General features: G+C 42.9%; 1 protein-coding gene across 1 annotated transcript; it reads left to right on the forward strand.

Moving 5' to 3' along the window:
* The first annotated feature begins 1600 nt into the window (after positions 1 to 1600).
* Positions 1601 to 2128, forward strand: LOC138191311 (uncharacterized). Its single transcript, XM_069137957.1, has one exon. It carries the CDS (start codon positions 1601 to 1603, stop codon positions 2126 to 2128), a length of 528 nt encoding a protein of 175 aa, XP_068994058.1.
* The last annotated feature ends 23031 nt before the right edge of the window (positions 2129 to 25159 follow it).

Raw genomic sequence — 25159 nt, forward strand, 5'->3', positions numbered from 1 at the left:
ACAATATTTCAGACGATCTCGTACAATTGGCAGACTATTTTCGTCGTGACATCCATATCTCCCCATTTCGCAATAGCTTATCTTGGCTTACGGTTTCCAATCGCAGAAAGTATTTCATGGGCATCCTTATTTTCAAGCTTCTCAAATTAAATGTCCCTTCCTACATCTCCGACCTCTTCTCTTTTGCTCCTACATTAGCTCGTCCAACTCGTCTCCACTCTACATTAACATTTTCCATCCCCTTGCATCGTACCTCCACATTACGCAATTCCTTCGTTCTCTCTACATCTCATTTCTGGCATTCCCTTCCTCCCAGCATCACAACTCTGCAGTTTCTCTCCACCTTCAAGAGGGATCTGCGGGCGCATTTGTTGGCTTCGCAACTTTAATATATTTGGTTGCATTCACTGCGTGCGGTTAATCGGCTTGCTGGCCACTCTCTTTTTCTTTTCTTTTTCTTTTACTCTTTTTCTTTACACTATTTCTATGTTTTATTTACACTTTTGTGCTCGTGGTTTCTCTGCATTTTGATTTTGTACGCTTTTTCTTAGTTTTAAGCTCTTAGGTTAAGTTTTATTACATTATATTTTCATGTACGCATTGCCCACGGAGTTTTTCTCCAGGGCATAAAAAAGTATATTCATTCATTCTCTCTCCCTCTCCCTCTCCCTCTCCCTCTCCCTCTCCCTCTCCCTCTCCCTCTCCCTCTCCCTCTCCCTCTCCCTCTCCCTCTCCCTCTCCCTCTCCCTCTCCCTCTCCCTCTCCCTCTCCCTCTCCCTCTCCCTCTCCCTCTCCCTCTCCCTCTCCCTCTCCCTCTCCCTCTCCCTCTCCCTCTCCCTCTCCCTCTCCCCCTCCCTCTTCCTTTCCTCTCGAGCTTTCAACTGTCAACTTGAGTGGTTGTGCTTACCTCAGGTGCAGGATTTTCCTATATTTTTTCGGACTTTACGGTTCGGTTTTATTTTGTGTAGTGGTATCCCCTGAGTTTCGGTGTACCTCTCACTGTTCTGACTGTAATCTATTCCCTGTAACTGTGCTTTCAGTGTTTTATTTAATCGTTTAAAGTGAAATTTTATAACTGCCACTTCGAGTGACTTGATTCAGCTGTTAGCCGCTAGAGTGTGATTGCGTGAGCTGGTTTTATGTGTGTCTATTGGCATATTACGTACAAGCACACATAGGTCAATCCTAATACTGTTAGTGATAGTGTTTACATTGTTTTTACCTCAGCTACTCTGATAATCTCCAGATTGCCTAAACATCTATTTACACTCACCTTACTATGACGCAACGTTGTGGTCTCTGCAGCGGCTTCGTGTCGGAATCAGACAATGGCTGTCAGAGTGTCTGTACGAGGTCATTTCACGCAAGTTGTGTAAAAAAACACTTGGGACTGTCTTTTAAACCCATACCTGGAGCATTTCAGTACATGTGTACTACTTGCAGTTCTCCTTCTTCAGGTCAGGCTATGCGAGAGTCGGGTACCGCAGCTACCGCCGGTACTTCCAGGGTGTGTAAAGGACTGAGTGAAGGTCGTGTTTTTGGGGGTCGGCCTGTCTCAATCACCTCACTGGCCAGTGAACTCCGTACCATTTGAGGGGCGATGGAAACTGTCCACAAAAAACTAGACAATTTCGAGGATATCAAAAGGAGGCTGGACTGCTGTGCGCAAAAGCTCGACAGTGTTGCATCAGTAACGCAGCAGCTGGTGTCTAAGGTTGACGAGCTGACGCGGTCTAATGCCGCTCTAGCTGCCCGCTGTCAAACCCTCGAAGATCGCTCTGATGTGATTGAGAACAGGCTGTCAGACCTGGCTGCATCGGTGGGATCGCTTCAAGAGTCAGGCTCCTCCACCAATACACTGAGAAGGTCTTGTCCGCTCACCTCTTCAAGGCTGGACCAACTGGAGAAGCAAAGTAAAGACTTCGAGGTTTTTGTGAGGGGTCTTCCGGAGATTTCTGGCACTACTGTGCTAGGGATGGTCTCACGTCTTGTTGGTGCCCTAGGTGTTTCCTGCTCAGCTGGGGATATAGCTCGCGCCTATCTAATTCCCTCTAAGGGCGACAAACCGCGTCCACTCATCATTCGTTTCACTTTCTGTGTGATGAGGGATATGTGGCTGGATAATTGACGAGCTAAAAGTGGGCTACTAGCCAAGGATGTCGATGACTCTCTTCCTGCGGCTCGTGTCTTTATTAACGAATCCCTGACATCCTCAGAGCGACTGCTCCTGAACTCCGCACGTAGCTATGTCCGTCAACACGGCTTCAAATATGTTTGGGCCAGGAGGGGTACAATATATATTAAGAATACCACCGGAGAGGTGCCATTACGCATACGCACTCCTGCTGACCTGCCTACTACTCAGCCCTCTGCGTCTCTGTGACGTGTGCAACGGACATCGACGTCGACGTCACCTGCTACCCTAGCTGCTCGACCCAACGCACATCTTCAAGACTCGGACTGTTTGACGATCTGTCATGCGAATGTGCAATCGCTTGTTCCGCATTTCGATGAATTTCTCGGTTATTTTTCAGACAATTTCTACCATGTCATAGCAGTCTCTGAATCGTTCCTTCATGATCTTATTCCCGATGAAGTTATTGGGATCCAAGATTACATCCTATTTCGGAACGACAGATTAGGCAAGGGCGAAGGTGGGGTTGCGGTATATGTCCACAAAAGTTTAAATGCGCGGTTAATCTCATCCTCGCCTAATCTCTATTGTCACAAGCCTGAGTATCTGATTATGGAGATTATCGTACCGAACGCCTCTAAACTTCTGTTTGCGGTCGTCTATCGACCTCCGAAAATTGGTTTTTTATCAGAGTTTGAGGATGCTTTTATGCAACTTGCGCAATCGCATAAGAATCTCGTTATTGTAGGAGATTTTAACGCCAACCTTAACTCTGACTCGTTCGAGTCCCGTCAACTCTTAGGTATTTTTCATTGTAATGGCTTTCATGTTGTCCCGTATCGGGCGACTCATCATACTGCGCACTCACATACCTGGTTAGACCTTTGTATTGTTGACGATATCGCTAAGGTTATAGGTAATGGGCAATCTGGTACCCCTTTTCTTTCAGGCCATGAGCTTATTTACATTAAATACTCGCTTAGGGTGCCTAAGTTGGCGACTAGATCAATCAGGTACCAAGATATCAAAAATATTGACCAGCAGTCCTTCAATCGTGACCTGCTTGGTCTTGACTGGTCTCCTATTTTCGATAGGTTTGTGAATATCTATGATAAAGTAGCCTTGTGTGAAATATAGAAGGTGTTCTTCCTCTTCGAGACACAAATTTGTAAGAATGTCTGTAAGTGTTTACATTTTGGTATCTTACGCTTCTTGGTGCGAAGCTCGTAAGACAGTCAATGACCGTCTAATATTGAAAATGCGGATATGCATCCTCAACATTAATATTAATCACGAGGTAATATTCATTTTGTGAATCGTAAATAATTTTTGAACTACTGGTAAATTCGAAAAATTAACGACGGAGCCAGGAATCGAACCTGGTATCTAGCGATGCTTTACCGGAGCCTTACTCCACTAGACCACCTAGCCGCCCTGACTCTGATGTCGTTAATTCCTCTCATCACCAGTAAGTTCAAATTTGTTTTCTTGTGCTGTAATAGTATGTGTGAAATATAGAAGGTGTTCTTCCTCTTCGAGACCCAAATTTGTAAGAATGTCTGTAAGTGTTTACATTTTGGTATCTTACGCTTCTTGGTGCGAAGCTCGTAAGACAGTCAATGACCGTCTAATATTGAAAATTCCTGGCTCCGTCGTTAATTTTTCGAATTTACCAGTAGTTCAAAAATTATTTACGATTCACAAAATAAAGTAGCCTTGTTTAATGAGCATGTGCTTAGTACTCTGGACACCCATGCCCCCTTTAAAACTTGTCTTCCTAAGCGTCAAACAGCTCCGTGGTTGTCTGAAGTTATCCGTGACCGTATCAAAGAACGGAACATGTATTTTAGGGCATTCAAAAAATCTGGTTCTGTGACTCTCTATGGCGAGTACAAGGCTGCTCGGAATCGAGTTCAGTTGGAAATTCGTGAAGCTAAATCGGACTATTATGAAGATCTGTTTTCCGCCCTAACTACTCCTAAGTCTTTATGGCGAGAATTCAGGCATCTTGGCCTCTGCAAGCAGCGTCAAGGTGTAGTCCATGCTGAGTTCACGACCTCTCAACTTAATAGTCATTTTGCTAGGATTGCCAATTCTGTCTGCCATTGCACGGTCAGTCCAATCGTACTCGATCCCGAGTCCGCTTTTGACTCTGAGCGCTTTTACTTTAAACACATCACTCCTACTTATCTCGCAGAATGTTTACTCTCCTCGAAAACTGAAGCCTGTGGTTGTGATGGGATTCCGGCAAGCTACTTACGTCTGGTTATGCAATCATTGCTCCTTTTTGTGCTGGAAATTTGTAATTACTCGCTGACTTATTCTGTCTTCCCCCTTGAGTGGAAGAAAGCGTTAATTCAGCCTATCAATAAGATAAAAAATCTAACCTCGCTTGACGACTTCTGTCCTATATCTATTCTTTGTGCTCTCTCCAAGGGTATTGAAAGGATTGTTTACTTCGAGTTAACTGCTTATTTGGAGTCAAAGTGCTTGTTGGATCCCTACCAGTCGGGTTTTCGTCACGGGTACAGCACTCAGTCTGCCTTAATTAAACTAACGGATGACGTTAAAAAAGCTATTGATAACCGGATGATCACTCTTATTGTGCTATTCGATTTCCGAAAAGCTTTCGACACTGTCTGTCATGCGAAGCTGTTAGATAAATTAAAAGCTCTTAACTGCTCAGCTTCGGCGGTTGAATGGTTTAGGTCGTATTTGAGTGATCGACGTCAAGCGGTCAAGGGGTCAGATGGAGATTTATCCTCCTGGGTTGCTATTCACTCGGGGGTCCCGCAGGGCTCGGTGCTGGGTCCGTTACTATTTTCCATTTTTGTCAACAACTTACCCGCATCGATACGTTATCGTAAGCATGTCTTGTACGCTGATGATCTACAAATTCACCTTTCATTCCTGCCATCAAATATTGCCGAGGGCGTAAGTAAAGTCTCGCGTGATGTACAAGCAATTGAGCCTATGGGTCAAATAACGGCTTAAGTCGACTTAAGTTTTGGCATAAAAAAGGCAAGTAAAGATTCAACAGTCGATATTTCAATTTTGACAAGGCATTTTACAAGGAACTTTTATTTTTTTACATAGGTGGGGTACCCAAAAATGATATACAAACGTAATAACAATTATTAAATATTGTCCAATACAGTGCTATCACGGAAATTCGGAGTAAGACTTAAGTCGTTTTTTTGTAGAACGACTTTTAATCTGTACAAACACGTTTTTGGATTAAAATAATATGATGACGATAATAGTCAAACCAGTTTCTACTGTAATGGGTGTTTCATGGTCGCGGTGAACACATATAAAAAAAGCTAAACTAGGAATTGACATTTAAAAAACGGCATGTATCAGGTTCAATCAGAGTCCATTTCGTCTGTTTCAGCCGAATCATTGTCGTTGCAGGTACCCCGCAGCACATTTTTATACCATTCCCTATTAACCGGTTTTACAAAAGGCATTAAAGATAGCACGTCATTTTTTTTAGCTGTCTTAATTCCAACAGGAGCCGGGTTTGCTAATGCTAGTTCGGTATCTTTACTTACAAAAGCGTTTAATTTGAACAGGTTGAAATTTTGCGGAGCGCCATTATAGTCCGCGTAAACGGACATGGTGCCTGTTGGCTTGTATAATAACTTCACATACTTTTGGATCGTGAATTTCTTTCCCTTAGCTTTTGGAACCTTTAGAAAAAATGAATCCAAAGTTTTATCCCATTCTTTTAATAAGTGGGCACTCATCTCTGCTTCGAAAGCTTTTGGTTTGTGCCTTACGGTCCTCATTATTTCGAGATACTCGATAGGATTTTCGACGGTCTCTACTTTTTTTAAAACAGTTCCGTAAACACCGAAATTTCTATCGCATTGGCAGTATGAATGACCTCGCACCGGAAAGATGTGATTTATTTCAACTCCCATTTTGACCGACAACCAAGCACAATATCGTACGAGAGTCTTGTTTTTATTTTGCCCCCCACAGGAGTCAGACAAAAGAACTACTTTTTTTAATTCTGGATTTTCAGTCAATTTTTTTACCAGAAAATCGTTCAAAAAACTACACACAGAGTTACCGTTCTTGCCACCATCACATTCTAAGAAGCAAAAAAATTTGCTGTCACCGTCATTAAAACAGTGTGTGTTGAAAACATACAGCCACAATAATCGCTTGTAAAATTGTGCGCTAACGTTCAGTTTTGGAAGCGGAAGATTTTGTGCGTAGTCGAACTCAACAGTTAGAGTATCATCGTTAATATTCTTTGTGCACTGTTGCCGCAAAACCTTGTATTCCGCAACTTTTACTTCATGTAGACGGAACGATTCCTTACACGGATCTGATGAATTTGCCGATAGTTTGATTTTACATTCGGTGCAAAAATCACAGACTTCTGTTTTACGTTGCCTAAACGAGTAATCACTATTTTCCCGAAAATATCTATGGTACGTTGGGTACTTTAGTGAGAGCTGCTTCCCTGTTTTATCAAAGTAATATTCTTGGAATGCGTGAAACATTTTTTTTACGTTTAAGTCTGGATTCTCGAAGTACTTTCTTTCAGTTTTGGAGCTTCCATAATGCGATTTTTTGTTCGGGAAAGTCGACCAATGCTCCTTCACTAAACTCCATACCACGTTCGAAATTTTGGCAGGGTTGGGTTGCTTACCCCTTTTTTCTGTAGCAACTGTCGTACCTGAAACAATCAGTATTTTCATATTTTAATCCAGACCTGACTTGTTTTGTTATAAGACGCCAATAAACGAGTCAAGCATTCGTAAATATTGATTTATTTAGAAAGAAAATAATATAAACATTTACCTGATTTACAAAATCGGAGCACCGTTTTCATTCTGGATTCAGTTATTTGGAGAAGAGACAGAAAAAATCCTTTACAGACAGTTTTATCCTGGCCATCTACTTTGAAAGAATATTTCCAAGACCAAGATCTGTTCTTCCGTTTTGTTACGGTTTTGACGTATTTGATTTCTTCACGTTGTATACAACTGATTAAAAAAGTGTCCTGACTCGGTTTCTCAGCCATTGCCCAGAAAGTCTTGAAAATTTCACGCTGACGTTTATAATCGAAAGAAGACGAACAGTTTTTCTTGCAGCAGTCGGTAGTGTGCCTGAATTTTTTTCGAGGTATTTTATTCCCACTTTGAGAAGCGTAACTTTTACCACTGTTACGCTTAAGCTTCTTTCTATTTTGTTCCCATCTATCTTGTCGAATTTTTCTCTTTTTCCCCGTAACTGTAGCAGTAGGGCTAGTCGATGCTGTTGTAGTTGTTGTAGATTCGTTCATTATTTCGCGCAGAAAATATTGCAGCTTTACACGAAATCTAACAGACAGGCAGATAAACACGTGCGTCTGTTTAGCGGAGGCGCGTGGATTAGCCTACTTCGCTTCGCTGCTACTGCCGGCTAACTCAATGGCGGTGCGCGCACCGCTTGTTATGGTTACTACAGCATTAAAAGTTGACGAAAACATCCGAGATTCACAGGGTTTATAGCGAAGATTATACAGAACACCGAGATCAGCTTCTTTGAAAAAGTGACTTAAGTCGACTTAAGTCGTTATTTGACCCATAGGCTCAATTCATGATTGGGCCGGTGACAATTGCTTGAAAATCAATTTCGGAAAGACGAAGGGAATGTTTTGTGGTAGTTCCAAATTCATTAATAGGCTAGATGCCTCTCATCTACCACTAATTAAGGTTGGGAATCATACAATCGAGTATGTCAACAGGGTCCGTAACCTTGGACTAATTATGAATTCGACTCTAACATGGAATGACCATGTTGATGTAATTTGCAACAGGGTCAACAGGGTTTTATACCATTTGAAAATCAACAAGGAACTGTTTTCTGGTTCTCTTCGTAAATGGTTAGTTACGGCTCTTATATTTCCTCACCTCGATTATTGTTCAGCAGTCTATAATAATCCACCTGGTGTACTTGATATTAAGCTCCAGCGACTTATTAACGCCTCTGTTAGATTTATTACAGGCGTAGCGAGGGATGAGCATATTACGGGACACCGACTTCAGTTGGGCTGGTTAACTCAGCGAAATAGGAGGCTATACTTAATCGGTTCTTATCTTTTTACTATTTTACGCTCAGGTAGGCCAACTTATTTGGCTGAGACGTTGCAACCAGCTGAGGCGCGGTCGCAACGTATTGCTGTCAATACGGGAGCTACTGCCAGGCTTTGCATTCCGCACTGCCGCACGGTCTGTTACCAAAAATCATTTATAGTCAGTGCCTGCTATTTGTGGAATTCACTCCCACAGAACATTGTTGACAGTGACAGGCTAGCTACATTCAAGGTCAAACTTTATGATTATTACTTAAATCTCGAGCAACAAAGATTTGATTCTTTGCAGTAGTTATTTTTCCCGTCTAAAATATGAGGCTATTTTATTTTATTTTGTTTTATTTTATCTTGTTTTATTATTTTATTTCAGTAAATCTATTTTTATGTTTATTGTGTCTATTGTTCTCTGCCCTGCTAGCCTTCTGTTTCTGTTTCTTACTGTCATGAGACAATTTTCGCCCCAGCTATGTCTTTATCTATAATCCTATTATATATGTATATATTTTATTTATTTTTATTTTTATTTCTATATTTTATTTTTTATTTTTCGGCTTACTCCCCGAGTTGTTATGCTCGAGTACTGGCAGCCTCAACTAATCCTATTCTGTTTCTTTCTCTATGTTTACTTACTTCTACCTATTTATTTATTTACTTTTATATATTTACATATCTATTTATCTATTTATTTATTTATTTTATTTATTTTCTATCCATGTTATTGTGTTTTATTTTTATGTTATTTTGTATTAATTAATTAGCTTACTCATTTTCGTATTTATTGATTTTTCTGTTTTCGTTCTTGATTATACATATGCCGCCTGAGGGGACTTGTCCCAGGGCGAATAAATAAACGCTTCTCTCTCTCTCCACCATCCCTCCACTCCCCCCCTGCCCCTGACCCTCCCCCTCCCCCGCCCCTCCCCCCCCTGACCACTCCCCCTCCCTCTCCCTCTCCCTCTCCCTCTCCCTCTCTCTCTTACTGCCTGGTGTTTGGTGAGTAACGTGTGTCCGTTATTGCTCGTCACATTTTCTGGACATTTCCTAAGTCTTTCTTTTTTGAGTTCGACACGCCTAGTATCACTCGGCTCGCGCTGTGCTGGTCTTTCTAGTGGTATATAACTTTTTGCGCCTTATTGTGCAGCTATTGAATAATTGAGACTCTTAGTGCTTTATAAACCGCTGTACGTTCTCGGACGATTTGACTTTTTTGATTTCCTGGAGCTGTCAGTGTCAGTGTCAGACCAGTGAGTTTGAACGTAGCCTTTGTTGACTGTTTTGTTGGATTACCTCGCGTCATCTGTAGACTCCTATTGATATCAATCTGCGATACCGACTTGCTGATATTATGGCTCCTCCTAACTGTGCTTTGTGTTACGTTGCTATAGATATCCCCAGTACTGCCATTACCACTGGTGACAAATGTAAACGTCCGTTTCACGCTATCTGTCTGAAGATACGGTTTCAGGTTGAAACTAGCAGGGCTGCGACAGATCGTGTTCGTAGTCACTGCCCTGTCTGTACAAAAGATGAGACAACCACTATCGGAGCTGAAATACAAAAAATCTCATCTTTGCTCGTGTCTATGAACTCTCGCCTCGGCGCATTTGAATCCAAAGCTGCTAAAGTCAACACGCTCGTAACGGTTGTTGAGGAACTTCGCTAAAAATTTGAGAGCATGCTAGCTAATAACGTAGCTCTCAGATCAGGTTTCGAAACTGTTAATGCCACCGTAACGGAAGTAAAAAAGGATGTTGACTCGCTTGCAGAGGTAAAGTCTCACCATACGGCGCAGATTAGCGAAATTGGTGACAAGCTTGCCATTAAACAAACTGGCGTACTGGCGCCTGCCTATGAAGCTATGCTGTTGCGGGTAGCTTGCAATGAGGTTGCAAGCCAGGTCATCATTTCAGGGGTTCCATAGGGTGGTGTTCGGGAGCCTCTAGATTTATTATTGTCTAAACAGTTAGCGGCTCTCAATCTTCAGCTGCCGCCTGATACCGTGATCCGTTTTGAAAGAATGGGCCACAGCAGAGCTCAGAATGCCACTGGAGCTTCAACCACTCGATCGGAGGCAACTGTTCTCGGCTCTCCTTCCTTTGATGCACGCTCTCTCTGGTTAGTCCTTCAGTCTCCTACATGGTGCGATCCCGTAATTGCGGCTAAGAAGCTGAAGCCTCTACTCCAAGCAGCAGATATCGATGCCACCTTTTCGGACCGAAAGGTTTACGTCAATAAATGGCATCTCCCGCAACTACACCGATATCAGAGCCGAATATTAGAGAAGTATCCGTCGCTGAGCGCGAGGAGGTAGATGATGCTGCGCTGTTTGTGAGACCTAGGCCGGGGATCAAACCGTTGCGCTTGCTGCCTTCCTCGGACTTATCAGCCTTAACCCAAGTCCTGCGATGACTCACCGCCTGCGATTTGTACTGGACCCATGCGCTCCTCAATGTTGGCAGTCCTAATGCTCAGACACTGCGTGTCCATATTGATGAATTTTGCGAGTTCTTGCGCCTTAATATGTACTATATGATTTTTGTTTTCAAAATGTGACTACTCTCTTTGCATGTATGCCTGTCATTTGATTTGCATTTATTTGCGAGGTAACTGTATGAATATTTCTTATTAGATTTCAATTTATAATCTTTGGGTATTGTTCACCAACACCATAATTGATATTTTGTATTATATATATTGTGACGTGGATTTTTCCCGCTCCGCGGTCACTCGGAGAAATTGACCGAGAACGTATCGCGTGCACAATAATTTGGCGTCCACGACGTACCCTGGATCTAAAACAATATCGCAAAGTTTTGTTGGGCGCCTGGCGTGATTAACACGCCTCGAAATCATTAATACGCTATTCCTCGGGCATATGCCCGATAGCTCAGTACCGCAGAGAGGGGAGGGGTAATTTTTGGAGAGAGAGAGAGACACTCGAAATACACACGCTATTTAACAAAAGTAAAATAAAATCTTATATTTGACAATAGCGGTGATACAAAACAAAAAAAATATAATCCGAAAATCGCTTATCGCGAGTCTAAAACTAAACAGAAAGTTACACGTAACCTACTCGATTTCTTACTTTAATGAGCTCGCGGCTCCCTAACTAAAACGTCACTCAACAATCACAAAATCCTCATACGCAATTCTCAATTTGCAAATTCACCATTTGTTCTCCATGGCGATTATTGCTCGAAACGAAACTAAAACTAATTATTCGACGGTGCGCCGTCGAGCTACCGAACAGACGGCGTCCTCAATCTCACTCGAGATCTCACCCGACTCGGAGCTTCGACGCTACCGCGAGCTGCCCTAAATCTAAACGAATCCGCAAACGCTACTATATTTTGAACGCAACTAAAACTCAATGCTCAAACTTCTCGTCTCAACTGCTGCAGAACGCAACGGCAATTTCGACTATACATCACCTCAACTCGACTAAACACTATCTCAACTGAACGTAAACTTAACCAAGCGCAAGCACCACTACATTTAACTTCCACTAAACACAAGCTCAAGGTAACGCAACTCAATCTACATTATCTTAAATAACGGGTACGGAACTCAATGCAGGCGCAACTGAACATAACCTAAACTATACGCAATCGCAACGCATCCGAAATCTAATCTTTTCAAAATCCTCCAAAAACGTTACCCGCTAATCCGAGCACTCCAATTCGGCACTTCCCGACCTACTCGAGAGGTGACACTAAAAAAAAAACGATAACGCGGCTCGACCCGGTACAGCGAAATTCGGCTATACTTGATTTCACTAACGAGAAAGATTCAACTAAAACCCGTGACTCTACTCAACTTTCTCAGAAACTCAAAATTTACTCTACTCTAGCACGCGTACTCAGGCTGCGGTCATCAAGCAAAAGAATCGGCAAAAGAATTTCAAGTACTTCTCTACAACGCAAATCCAAAACGGCTATCCGTTACTCGGCAAGCCTTTTCGCAATTATGCTCGAAATTCAATCGCGGGGATGGAAGCAGCGCTTACCTTTTACAACCTTGCAGCCCCCTTTCCATTCCCTTCGCGACTTTTGGGCGACTGCATTACTTCGCGAAACTCCCCAAAACGTGACTACTTATCACGACCGCCAGAACTAGAGTGATTTCAAAAACCTACTACCTGCCGCAACACGGATCTTGATACGCCATCCCACACGTGACGTCATACCCACAAGAATACGCAATAATTGATCCGTCATCGATTTCGTCGATCGCGCAACTCAACGCGCACCTTCAATAGCATCGCTGCGCAGAACTTAAAGCTAGATCGCAATCTCGTCCTCCGCGCAGCTCCATGACGTCTTGGCGGTGAGCGTGGTGCTCCCTCGTCGCTAGTCGGTCCGTCGCAAGTTCGCTGGTCAATTGTTGGCGGGGCGAAGGGGGAGAGGCTGCGGCGCGCCGGCCGCCAGCGGGAATCGCGTCCACCTTGGATTCCCGCGATGCGGGGATCTGCGTCGGCTCCCCCTCCGCAGCCTCGACATCCTTCCTTCGCAATTGTCGCTAGTCCGCTACTTCGCAATTTCCTCGAATTCGGTGGCGCCTTCTTGCCTGATGCCGATGTAGTAGTGTATATATGAGAGTTCAAACTCGAAGATGGCGGCGCTCCCCCCTAGTTCCCCCTAGCTCCCCCCTAGCTCCCCCCTAGCTCCCCCTAGCCCCCCCCCCCCCCCCCCCCAACTCGCGGCGCACCCTCTCTCACCCCCCCCCCCCCCGACTCGCGGCGCACCTTCCCTGACGCGCCCCCCCCCCCCCCCCGGTCATTTTTGGCGGCTATTCCCATAGGATTTGACACACACACACACACACACACACACACACACACACTAAATAATTCCTGTCGAGACTTGTTTGGCGCCGGAAACCGCACATGAATCAGATAAGGTAAGAACCCGCTAGATCTATTGAAAAAATTCCAGGAAATGACCCCTGAAGGAAGGTTTAAAATGGCGTTTTGAATGCTTTTAACAATTTTTATTCAACACCAATTACATTTAGTTTTCTTATTGTATTCTCAATTATCTTATTCTAAATTTTAACGAGTAAAATTATACATATTATTTTCAATATCCATATTAATTGAACATATTGTTATTCCAAAATTGACTTAAACCAATTTTTTAACAGTACCACTGATCGGATTATATTCAACAATGCGATCATGCAAGATCATGCAGTAGGCAGAAGTGTGTGGTGGGAACGTAGTGCTAGAGTCAAATTCCAATCGAATGTCCACAGGTCCAGTTTTCAATGTTTCGTTCTGCTTGGAGCAATCGATGACGACAAGGGGAGCTTGGTTTATAAACTCACGCCTCGATAGCAAAAGCTCAGCTTCTTTGTTATAGTAGGTCATTTGAAACCGAACATACATACCATAGAGAATGGCGTATTGATTATTGTATATATCGATATTCATATTTCCGTAGGGATAGCACTGTGAGTTGAGGAAGAGTTTTACATCTCTGATCCGACAATGATCAAATACGCCAGCATTTTTTAGCGGCTCGTTTCTCCTTGCAGTTTGAAATCCTAGAATGACAAATCTCGGCTTCTCAAGCTGCGTCGATGTCTTGACTGACCATATATGCCGCGTTGTTGACGGGAGCATCGGATACACGTACGTTTCCCAAGAACGAAAACTCATGGATATGGCCGGATCCTTGGCGATGTAGTTGAGTAGCTGGATTTTCGGTTTATCAGCCAGTTTGATGTAGGGCAACAACCACTCGATTTTATTCAGGGTGATTTTAAAGTTTTCCGTCGCCGAGCTCTGAATTACAGCATTCAAATCAGTGTTGGAACGTGTGAGAATTAACTCGTGTTTAGCGTTGACGATGACTCGACGATAATCTTCGGCGAAGCCTAGCACATAATTTAACGGCAAGACAACATCGAAATTTCCAGCGGCATCGGTTAGGTCCTTATCCCCACTCAACCACCCGGTATTCTCCAGACTATATTGCTGGCCTGGAGTCAAGGATACGTAACCCTTCATAGTGCTAGTGATGCCAACATTTTTATTCCGATCAATCTCTACACCGTTCAACTCGTAGCGAACTTCCTCAAACAAATGACAAACGGCCATATTGATCAATTTCGTAACCGTCACCGCAGCCACACCATCATCCTTCGTGATTTTTCCGTGAATGTGTAGAGAGCTTTTACTGGGCAGTAGACACAAGTCTTGATGTTGAACAACAATATGGATTTCATCGTTGTTCTGGAAGGTGGATGATGCAAACGGTTGATGAGCATGAATCTCATAGTGCGCGATCGATTCGTCGAATACCACAGGATTCTGTATTCTTATTATTTCTTCCATGGTAACACGCACAGGATGCAGCGAACACGAATTTTTATTTTCCAAAATTTCCACGTAATCGAAGACCTAGGCTCTGGAGAAACCGAACGTTCAGAGGTGTCAGTCTCGTAGGCGGTGTAAACGTTGTCAGCGGTGTTGGGCGACTGACGATTTTTGGCCATGACGTTTGACTTTTATAACTTTTGCCAGACTTTCTCGTCTCAAACACGATTCCCATTATTTGAGTGATTTCAAGTGTAAACGTACAGTCATCGTTTCGCCGCGAAAATTAATCAGCTCGTCGTCTTGATCGACTATTCTCAGCTGTAAATGATGTATCGACTGTACGGCGATTGGCAGGTGAATGACGTTGGTAGGCACTTCGACAATCTTATATCCGGATGGAACGGTTGGGAAAAATTCGTGAATCGTGTGAGCTCGACGCCCGTTTATGTACGCCCCTGTGGTTATGCTACACTCAACGCGTAAAGTATTAACCTTCAGTATGGCTACGGGTAATTCAGATTTATGAGTAACGTTTCGTGATAGCTCAACCGCCTTAAATCCCAATAATCGGCCGATCGAATCTTTGGGCTTAAAGTCTACCACATGATTGCATGTGACTTCACTGTTCAGCTCATTGTTGTTAGCTGTCAGACTGAGGGTGATGTCGGAGGGTAGCTCCTTACGTGGAAAATTTTCGATATCCTCAATTTCATAGCATCCCGTGGGTATCGCGATGCTCTCTCTGCTGTTGTCCGCTCGTTTCAGGTAAAATTTATTACACCTCTCATGAATATTGGGTATTGAATTGAATGTCAGGAACTCGACGAGTCCGAGAACATAGTTCTTCTCTGGTGATAACTCGATTGGGGCAAAACATTGAGCCTCCAGCACGGAGGATGTGCCTGACAGTGTTAACGTCAACGATTTAGGCATGACTAATGCTTGCTCATGTAACACCTGTCTTTTGATAGTTGTTCGCTGAGAAATTTGAGACACAAGTGGCCGCAAATCACAGTATCATATTCTTGATACCTCTTATGATTGTATTCAACGCTGCCAACACCGAGATACCTCATCAAGTCCTTAGGCGGTTTCAAATCACCGAAACTATCGAAATACACAACATGGTCACTATTTTTCTTGTACGCCACTCAATGTGTCCCCGGACCGTTTTTATCATCAAGATTAATAATTGCGGATTCTCGCATTTTTGGTCCTGATTTCGGCAGATCATTCCGCATGAAAACACCTCGGAAATGTGAAATTTTCATATTTTTAGCATAGTTGCGTAAATCAATGTTGGTGAGAGCTCGGTGTGGCAGCTTTATTAGTTTTTTGCCGGACGTAAGTACAGGCCCATTTCGCTGCGGTAGGGTCGCAGGTATAATCCCTTACCCAAAGCAATCACCTCCATTGTTGCATTGTGCCGTTTGGCCTCTTTCAACTGATGTTTGTTGACACTAGCTTCGTTGACAGCTTTAGCTATACCCGCAGCACCACCCGCAAGAGCCCCAGTAGCGCTTAGACCGGCTAGAATTGGAATGAGAAACGGTAGGATGCCGCTAATTTTATCAGGCACTGGTATAAAGCGAGGCATACGAATATTCTTCCCAGTCCCACGCGCGGCCGCACGAGCACCCGCCAACGCGGACTCGACGGCTTTATAACCCGGTCGCATGGCGACCTTTGCTGCCGTGATGATGGATTTAAGATTCACAGTTCTCTTCCGCTGTTTACTCTTTCCGTCAGTTCCAGATTTCTTCTTCGCAGCCACTCCAAGTTTCGACCGCTTCGCAGCTAAGCCCATTCCGAGTTTAGATTTAGCTTTCATGGTGTTGGTGACTCCCCAGGCTACCGCCTTTTCACCTACACTAGCGTCCTTGGCCAAGACGCGATTCCATGCCTTCTCAGCGAGCGCTTTGTCGGCAAGATTTCTCGCTGCGGTATCGTGATTCTTTGCGTATGCAATGTCGTGGTCTTTACACGCGGCATCCAGCGGATTGATCCCCAAATCTCCACGAGCCAACCTCTTGGCCAATTTCGTTCCAGGTCCGCAGTACTGATACCCTGGCACATGCAATTGAACTGGGAGATGATTGATGATTTTATTTTACAAACCACCACCGCGTTTTTTCCGTGTGCACATCCTCATAGTCAGGTAACAACTAACGTGACTTCTATAAAAGGCGGAATTTATATACCGTCATCTCAGTTTTCGTTGTCATGCTAACGAAGCATCATGAGATTTCAAGATCAGCCCGATAAACTACCTATCGCAAATTTCGATAAAATGGTTCGACGTGGTAAGAGGAAGATAGAAAAACGACATGGAAAATTGCTGCCAAATACCGTTAGAGCAATTTTTTGCGGGCCATCCAATTGCGGTAAAACTAACGCTCTTCTCGCACTCATCACCCACGGCAATGGATTGCGATTCGAAAATGTCTACGTTTATTCGAAATCTCTCATCCAACCAAAGTATCAATTTTTGCAAAAGTTACTAGAACCTGTGCAGGGAGTAGGATATTTCCCGTTTCACGAGAACGATGAGGTTGTAAAACCGGAAGATGCTCGCCCCAACTCTATTATGATTTTCGACGATGTGGCTTGTGAAAAGCAGGATAATATCAGAGCATACTTCAGCATGGGCAGGCATTGCGATATCGATAGCTTTTATCTAAGTCAAACGTACGCGCGCATTCCAAAACATCTAGTGCGTGACAATGCAAACTTATTGGTGCTATTTCGGCAAGATGATATGAATCTGAAACATATCTACAACGATCATGTGAACACGGACATGACGTATCAGCAATTTAAAGACTTGTGCTCGGCATGCTGGAATGATGGCAATTACAGTTTTACCGTAATTGACAAGGATAGCGAAATCAATGGGGGGCGATATAGGAAGGGGTTTGACTGCTTTATAAGCATAAACTAACATAAACTTGCACAGTTTCGTTGCAACAATCGAGCCTGCAACATGGAGAGTGCCAAGATTCGTAAGCATAGCGATACATTGAGTGAAATATCAAAAGCATCCGATGTCATACGGCTGAAGCATAAGATGCTCAAGTTGGACAAGGACACGACCGAACAGGTTATGGGAGAGGTATTCAAGCCTTTAGTAACACCGCTGCAAAAATTGGTGGATACTTCAAAGCTGCAGCAGCAGCATATTAAACGTGAAATTAAAACGGAACTACCGGATGTGACAATGAAAGAAGAAGAGGAAAAAGATGACGAGAGTGCCGAGGATGATGATGATGATGATAAGGAGGATGAGGATATGGATGTGGGGAATTTCATGGATGCAAATGATAAAACACTGAAGTTTGGTGAAATTTCTACTACAAGTACACCGGTGAAGAAAACAACGGATTCCACAGCACAATATTTGAAAATGTTCAGCTCAAGTAAAAAGAGGGATTTGGATACTACATACGGCGTTCGAAAGTTGACAAGCGGTATGATGATTGGCGATACACCGATCAATTTCACTGATAATCTGGTCAATGTGGGGAATAAAAGTTATGAGAGAACACCTGGATTACTCGAATTACTGTTTAAAAAATCACCCGATGCATCGGTTGTAAATGACGCGGACAAGAATAATTATATAAAAATTGTAACGACGACAAATGCGCATCGAAAACGTTACCAAGCCGATGGAAGTCTTCGAGATGATTTAAAAAGTGCAAAGTATAGAAATTTCATTGCACAACACGTTGGCTCGCCGAAAAAATCAGATAAAGGCTTACCCGACTATAAGATTGCGCGAAAGGAGGGGCAAGATGTCGATTACGTCTACTGGGATGATCCAAATGAAATTGTAGATCGTCTCCGGCTGCTTATAGCGTCACAGGCTGCAGGCAATACCAGCCATTCCAACGAAATAGTCTCCATTATTGAGGAGTTGCGTGAGGCTGGAATCGTTTATTAGCGGCGTGTAAACATCAAATCATCATTTGTTCAGCGACCGTCCAGTGATGAGCATAGACATATTCGGGCGACACTCGGAGCGTGGTGGGGGCAAAAAATTTATTCGAGGGCCTCCGGGTGTTGGATTCAAAATCACCAGCGACAATCAGTATGATTTGGACGGTAAACGATTGTGTAACATAGCTGATCCGCAGCACTCCACCGACGCCGTTTCCTTAAAAGTTCTCAATACTGCTTCACACTCTATGGCTGTGGATATTGTGGATACTTTTCAATCAAATTTTGAGAGCTTCGCGCATAATCACAACGAGGAGTTGAAACAGCTACGCATAAATAACAAAATCATTGAAAATACGTTGAATCGCATCAAACATATTGGGGAGCAGGCAACACCAACGTTGGGACAGACCAGCGGGGAATTAGTATCGATTGAGGAACCAGAGTGGTTGGACAGCACTTCGAAAAATTGATAGGTGAAGAGTTGGGAACAATGAAGACTGCAATAGCTGCCGAACTTCACAGACAGGCTCGACGCAACTATCCGCGCCGATTCGTAGATGTACGTGGACTGGATGAGACCTGGCAAGCTGATCTCGTCGATATGACCGCATACAGTTCGTGCAACAAGGGATACAAATACCTACTAACAATCATCGATATATTTTCCAAGTACGCGTGGGCGGTGCCGATAAAGTCCAAGAGTGGGAAAGATGTTGCCGCTGCCATGAAATCTGTACTGATCCAGAGTCGTATACCTACACATCTGCACGTTGATCGAGGCAAAGAATTTTACAACAGCGAATTCAAAGCCCTCGTGAAGCATCACAATATCAACATGTATTCGACATTTAGCAACTTAAAGGCGTCGATATGCGAACGTTTCAATCGAACATTGAAGAATAAAATGTGGAAGCGGTTTACTCTCCATGGATCGTACGAGTGGATTAATATTTTGGATGATTTAATGAAGTCCTACAACAACACCAAACATCGCACAATTCGGATGAAACCGGTGGATGTTAGCACGGAGAATGAAAAACAGCTGTATCGTAGCGTGTACAAGCCTCGGCAAATCAAACGAAGTGATCGAGCGCGGAAATTCAGTGTAGGCGATCGAGTTCGAATCAGCAAGTACCAGAATGTATTTGAAAAAGGCTATACACCCAATTGGACGACTGAAATATTCACCGTGAGTGAGGTGAAAAATACCAATCCACCCACCTACAAACTTACCGATTATCAAGATCATCCCATCGAGGGGGGCTTCTACGAGGAAGAGCTCGCCAAAGTGAAATATCCCGACGGCTACCTTGTGGAGAAAGTATTACGCAAGCGGGGGAATCTGTTCTATGTGAAGTGGTTGGGTTTTGATAATTCGCACAATAGTTGGATAAATAAAACAGACATGTAACATAATTTGTATGTATTTTCCGAATTACAATAAAAGATTTTGAATATACAAATATTTCCACATTTTATCTACTTTGTGCGCACATGTGCCATACTATGTACTACGAAAATAATAATAATAATAATAATGATAATAATAATAGTGATAATAATAATAATGAAAATATGCAATTTTGCCATACGATTATTACACATTTTATTTTTTGGAAAACTTTTTTTCATTTTGCGAAACCTTTTTTTCGTTTTCTGAAAAGTTTTTTTCATTTACTGAAAAGTTTTTTTCGTTTCCTGAAAACTTTTTTTCATTTTCTGAAAACTTTTTTTCATTTTCTGAAAACTTTTTTTACGAGTTAATCAAATGGGAAAAAAGTTTTCTGAAAACTTTTTTTCATTTTCTGAAATCTTTTTTTCGTTTTCTGAAAAGTTTTTTCATTTACTGAAAAGTTTTTTTCGTTTCCTGAAAACTTTTTTTCATTTTCTGAAAACTTTCCTCGTGGTAAACGAATAAATATGAATAATTGCTTGATATATCAATAATAAATGAATGAACAATTGTTGAGTATATGAATTCGCATTTTGAAACTTCAAATCCATTAAATATCGTATTGATCATGAAACGTTTCCGCCCGATGGTGGATCGTTCGAGGCGTCAAACATCAAATATTTACATCAATTCTATGTTTAAAGTTCATCCTCTAGCTATTGGGGCGCTGGGACAAACCCCCAAGGTACGGTGTCGGTCTGTCCGGGTATCAATTGCCGCTTGTCATCCTGCCAACTCAGAGCCAATTTTTTTTGTACGATCGTGCTTACTTCGTGTTTTTTGCTGCGTATTAAATACTGTGGAAGAGTCAACTCTCGGTAAGCCGTCAGACAGCGCTTATAATCATCAAACGTTATGCTATTTATCGTTGAATTTCTTACACCCTTGGCACGCTTACTCACTTTTACGCCACTGTCATATTTTTCCCCATCCTCACCCATCGTAGTAAATGTGTACAGCTTTGCTCGCAGTCCCACAAACTCTGTCATAATTTTACCATTATTTTCATCCTTCATTAGCCCTAGTTGTTTTTTGTTTTTAAGGGGAATACCATACACATTGTCGGGCGGATAGTCAGAGGTGTCAAACATTGTATCTACATCACGTTTGATGATATCGTAGATATTAGGCACATTGAATTGATAAATAAGGCTGTCTGTGTCGGTATACATCAATTTAGCCTGTTTATTCGAAAAGTTGGTTTTAATATAATTATAGTGGAAATCGTAGAGAAAGATTTTTGACAGATCTAGAATTGATGCGCCGACGTAAATAGGTTTGGCGAAGTGAACTTTGACACGATTCATTTCAATGATAACCATATCAGTGTTAAATACGGTGCAGCTGTGAAAGTTTGCTCGGGCAATAAGCGTTCTCGCACCACCTTTTCCCTCCCATTTTGTAACCAATTTAACATCTTTATGATTTCGCACATTCTCCATAGTCTTGCCGAACACAGCGTTATTCATGAGTTTGTAAAAGTTTTTCTCAAATTCATTCCTAGATTGCTTACGCATGTCTGTATTGAGCGTGATGTAAGGCTCAAGCCATGGAGATTGTGCAAACTTTAAAATTCTGTGCACTTTCGTTAATTTCAATCCTAAACTCAAACACTGTTTCAAATTTCTGTAGTGCAATATATACTTTGTTTTGGGGTGAAGGGTGGTCGCGAGTTTGGCATTTTTACTACCTGGAGGAGTAAAATGTTCGGGACAAAGAGGTAAGTCTTTGTGATCCTCGTGGAGTTCTACAGGGTAGTCCAAATCTACCTCCAGAAAGTAACCGATCGGCGAATCGTCCGGATGGTTCGTTATATCGATGTGCTGATACTCCCACTCGAACGAACCGATTGGTGAATGCACGCTCATAGCTGCACCGTACAGGTTATTCACGTCAAAATACATGAGATACGATTCCGCTTTGTTTGGATCAAAATCTGTACCCATGAATCTATTATTGGCCCTAGCGTGTCGATTAGAACATTGCGCTACGCCGCCTCGAATGGCTCTTTCAATAAATAACACCATTTCAGGGTTGTCTAAAAGTTGCAAATTTACATTAGTATGCTTGAGCATCGCGTCAAAAGCAAGTCCCGGTGCAGTGTAGTAGTGCAACGGATCTAAATCGTATGTTTTGAAGCAGCTAGCGCGGAAATTTTCGAAAATATCGGCAAGCAAAAGAACATCGGTCTTTGAATATAAATCTGAATAGCTCCCCAATGACTCTAAATGGAATTCCCTCCAAACAGTTTTCGCGTGCTCGTAATCGGCGTCTGAAATATTTGCATCGCAGAGGTGCGAGTAGAAATGCTTCTTTGCAGGTAATCGCGGTTTATCGAGTTTCCCCCAACAATCGATGTATTCATAGGGAAAAACGCCTTTGCGGGTCATCAAACTGAACTGAGTCGGGTTATTAGAAAAATTTACGTGTTATGCGTTTATCGGTATCGGTCAAATATTTGGAAAGTTTATCGATGCTGCTAGCCATAAATCGGAACGAATCGATGAATCTCAAGTGCATCATTGTTCCATCGACGCGTTTCGTGAAGGATATATATTTTTCCTTATTTATGGGTAGCAGTGTAATTTTACCAGGAAAAGTTGACGCGAGGGATTTTATTGAAAAGTGGGAATCGTAACCGGACAAATTGTGGAAAACTATTGGAATTGTCTGCGTCTCTCTGAAATTCAAATTACACCGATTATGAGCAGGACCACGATATTTACCCGTGAAGTGACAGTGATCGTAACACTTTTTCTCCTCAGGGGTAAACGGTTTTTTACAAATATAACAATTCTTTGCGCGCATGTGACGATCGCGTTGCACTTGGGTAAGAGACTTTATCGGAATTATGTTTTTGATGCGTGACTCTACTTGAATTGATAAACCTTTAAGCTGTTTCATGAACCAATCTATGCAATCGACACCGCGTTTACCGTGGAACTCTGATAAAGTCTCATCGTATGCGCAATGTACATAGTACGCTACACTGTGCGGGATATGCTTTTGAATTTCACAAGTCTTATGAGTTTCAAATTCATCCACAGGTTCAGGGATTAATATACATTCGAGATCGGCGTATACGACAAACGGAACGGTGCCTTTGTTTTGAAAATTGGAAAATACTAAATTTTTACACTTGGGAAACTCCATGCGTACTTTATTTAGCGTAATACAATCTTGTCGATGATTGTCGTAGGCATGTTTCACGCTAAAGTGGCACAAACAATTGTCACATAACAACAGCTGGCCATTATGATCAGACAATTGTTTGCTCACCAATCGGGAAAGATCTTCAATCCAAGCAAAGTGGAATCTCGGTGCAAACTCACCAGTCATATCGTCTTCCGGATTACTCTCAACCATTAGAAGATGAATCGTGTCAATGTTTACGCTACGCAAATTTTCACTCAAATAAATTGGCACTATGACACTTTTATTTAATTTTGCATGATGCGAAAAAGTTTGAGATTGTATACCATATACATTGATACGCAAATCATTCAATCTCTCAAGCTTTTTCACATCATGTTGAGTAGCAGGGAATTTGATACCTGTACAGTCCAACTCGAAAATATATCGATGATAACGGCTAGTCCTATCGGCGTTGATCTTGACCGGGTGGAGGGCTGCTATGACGGACCAGAGAAGGCATCTTTCGTCCTCGTTCCTCACGTTTACCACAGCCTTCTTCCGTTGAATGTCTTGGGGCAGCTCGACGAATGTTGAAGCCCCCGCGGCGAGAGGCTGGTAGCGATTGATATTTACAGCGAGGTTAAGGATCTCAATCATACTCCAGCCGGAATCGCGTTGCTCGAAATCTTCCACCTTTGACTGCAGATCACCCCGTGCACGTATAAACCAACCATTTATATCGCTTGATGGGAGGAGAATCGCCACGTTGGAGGTGTTGAAACTCTTAACTTCGGTGGAGATCTCTTCGTGCTTGGCATTTTCAAATTTGCACGATAATATGAGGTTAACCTTCACATTTCCCTCCTCGCGCAGTATCAGCTCCAACTTCTCGGTGACGACGCGCTGCACATCGTCCAGAAAGGCGTCCAAATTTTTATGACGGAGATTTGTGACAACCCCCGTTCTGATTCGGCTGGCAAAAGCGCTATCCACGTCGTCCCATTGTACACCCGCAGGAGTACCGATATTTCCACCCGTCACCACCGTGCGCTGCTGCAACTGCTTGATCTTCGTCACCCAAGATTGCAGGAGTGCGATCGTATGCTGGATCCGTATTTTCGCACCAACGGTTGTTCCTCGTTGCATGGAAATATCGCGCAGAACTTGGATATTCGCAATTCCAATATCAGTCCAATGATTGATGACAGCGTCATTCTCTTCTCCGGGTGGTTGCTCTCTCAGCAAATTGTACGTCCCCTCCATCTGCTCCGCAAGTCCCATATACGCTTCGACTGCCATGACTTTGACGTTGATATAAGCTGAACTTTGTATAACTTTTTTGACTTGCACGTATTGTGTAAGACTGACGAGTCTGCATCGGATGTGTTGAGCTTATATGTATATAGACCGATAGATCGCAAGAATTTGGGAACGGTGCGCACTGCGTTCTGCGCATATCGGAGGATAAAATGACGTCAGAGACGACTGGGCCCACCCTTTACCCATCCCGCCATCCCTAAATTTTTGGGTTTTATTGCCCTCCCGACTCAGCAGAGATGATGAAATTCATGTAAAAAATGACGTCAGAGGCGACGGGGTCTGCAGTCCCCCTCCCACCATCCTTAAATTATTGGGTTTTATGAGTCGTTAAGCAGCGGGTGGCGAACAGTGTTTGGTGTAAGAAAAATCTTATCTTGCCCGCTCTTCACCGGATGGTATGTGCACATGTAGTTTTGGGGTTTTACGACTCTTCATAGCGAGCAAGTACGAGCCTGCACATCCCCAACCATATTAGCGTGGGGTATGCAACGGAAAGCTGGAGAGCTCTTGAGAAAATTATCTCCTAGCTTATACCGCCTCCCCCCGCGTCACTCTTTCGTCTCTATGTCACGTGGTGCGTGCTCTACGAATGATTGGCCGGCTGGGTTTTGCTCGGTGGAGGGCGGGTGCGAGTCCTTTAGTATTAATTCGAACAGTGATTTGAAAACTTCTCTGGTAATTTTGAGAAATCCTTCGTGTTAAAACAGGCGTTTTTGATAAAGTGAGCTGTGAGAAAGAAAAAAATCGGTGTTCATT

The sequence above is a fragment of the Neodiprion pinetum genome, chromosome 7 (assembly GCF_021155775.2).
Source record: "Neodiprion pinetum isolate iyNeoPine1 chromosome 7, iyNeoPine1.2, whole genome shotgun sequence".
Classification (NCBI taxonomy): domain Eukaryota; kingdom Metazoa; phylum Arthropoda; class Insecta; order Hymenoptera; family Diprionidae; genus Neodiprion; species Neodiprion pinetum.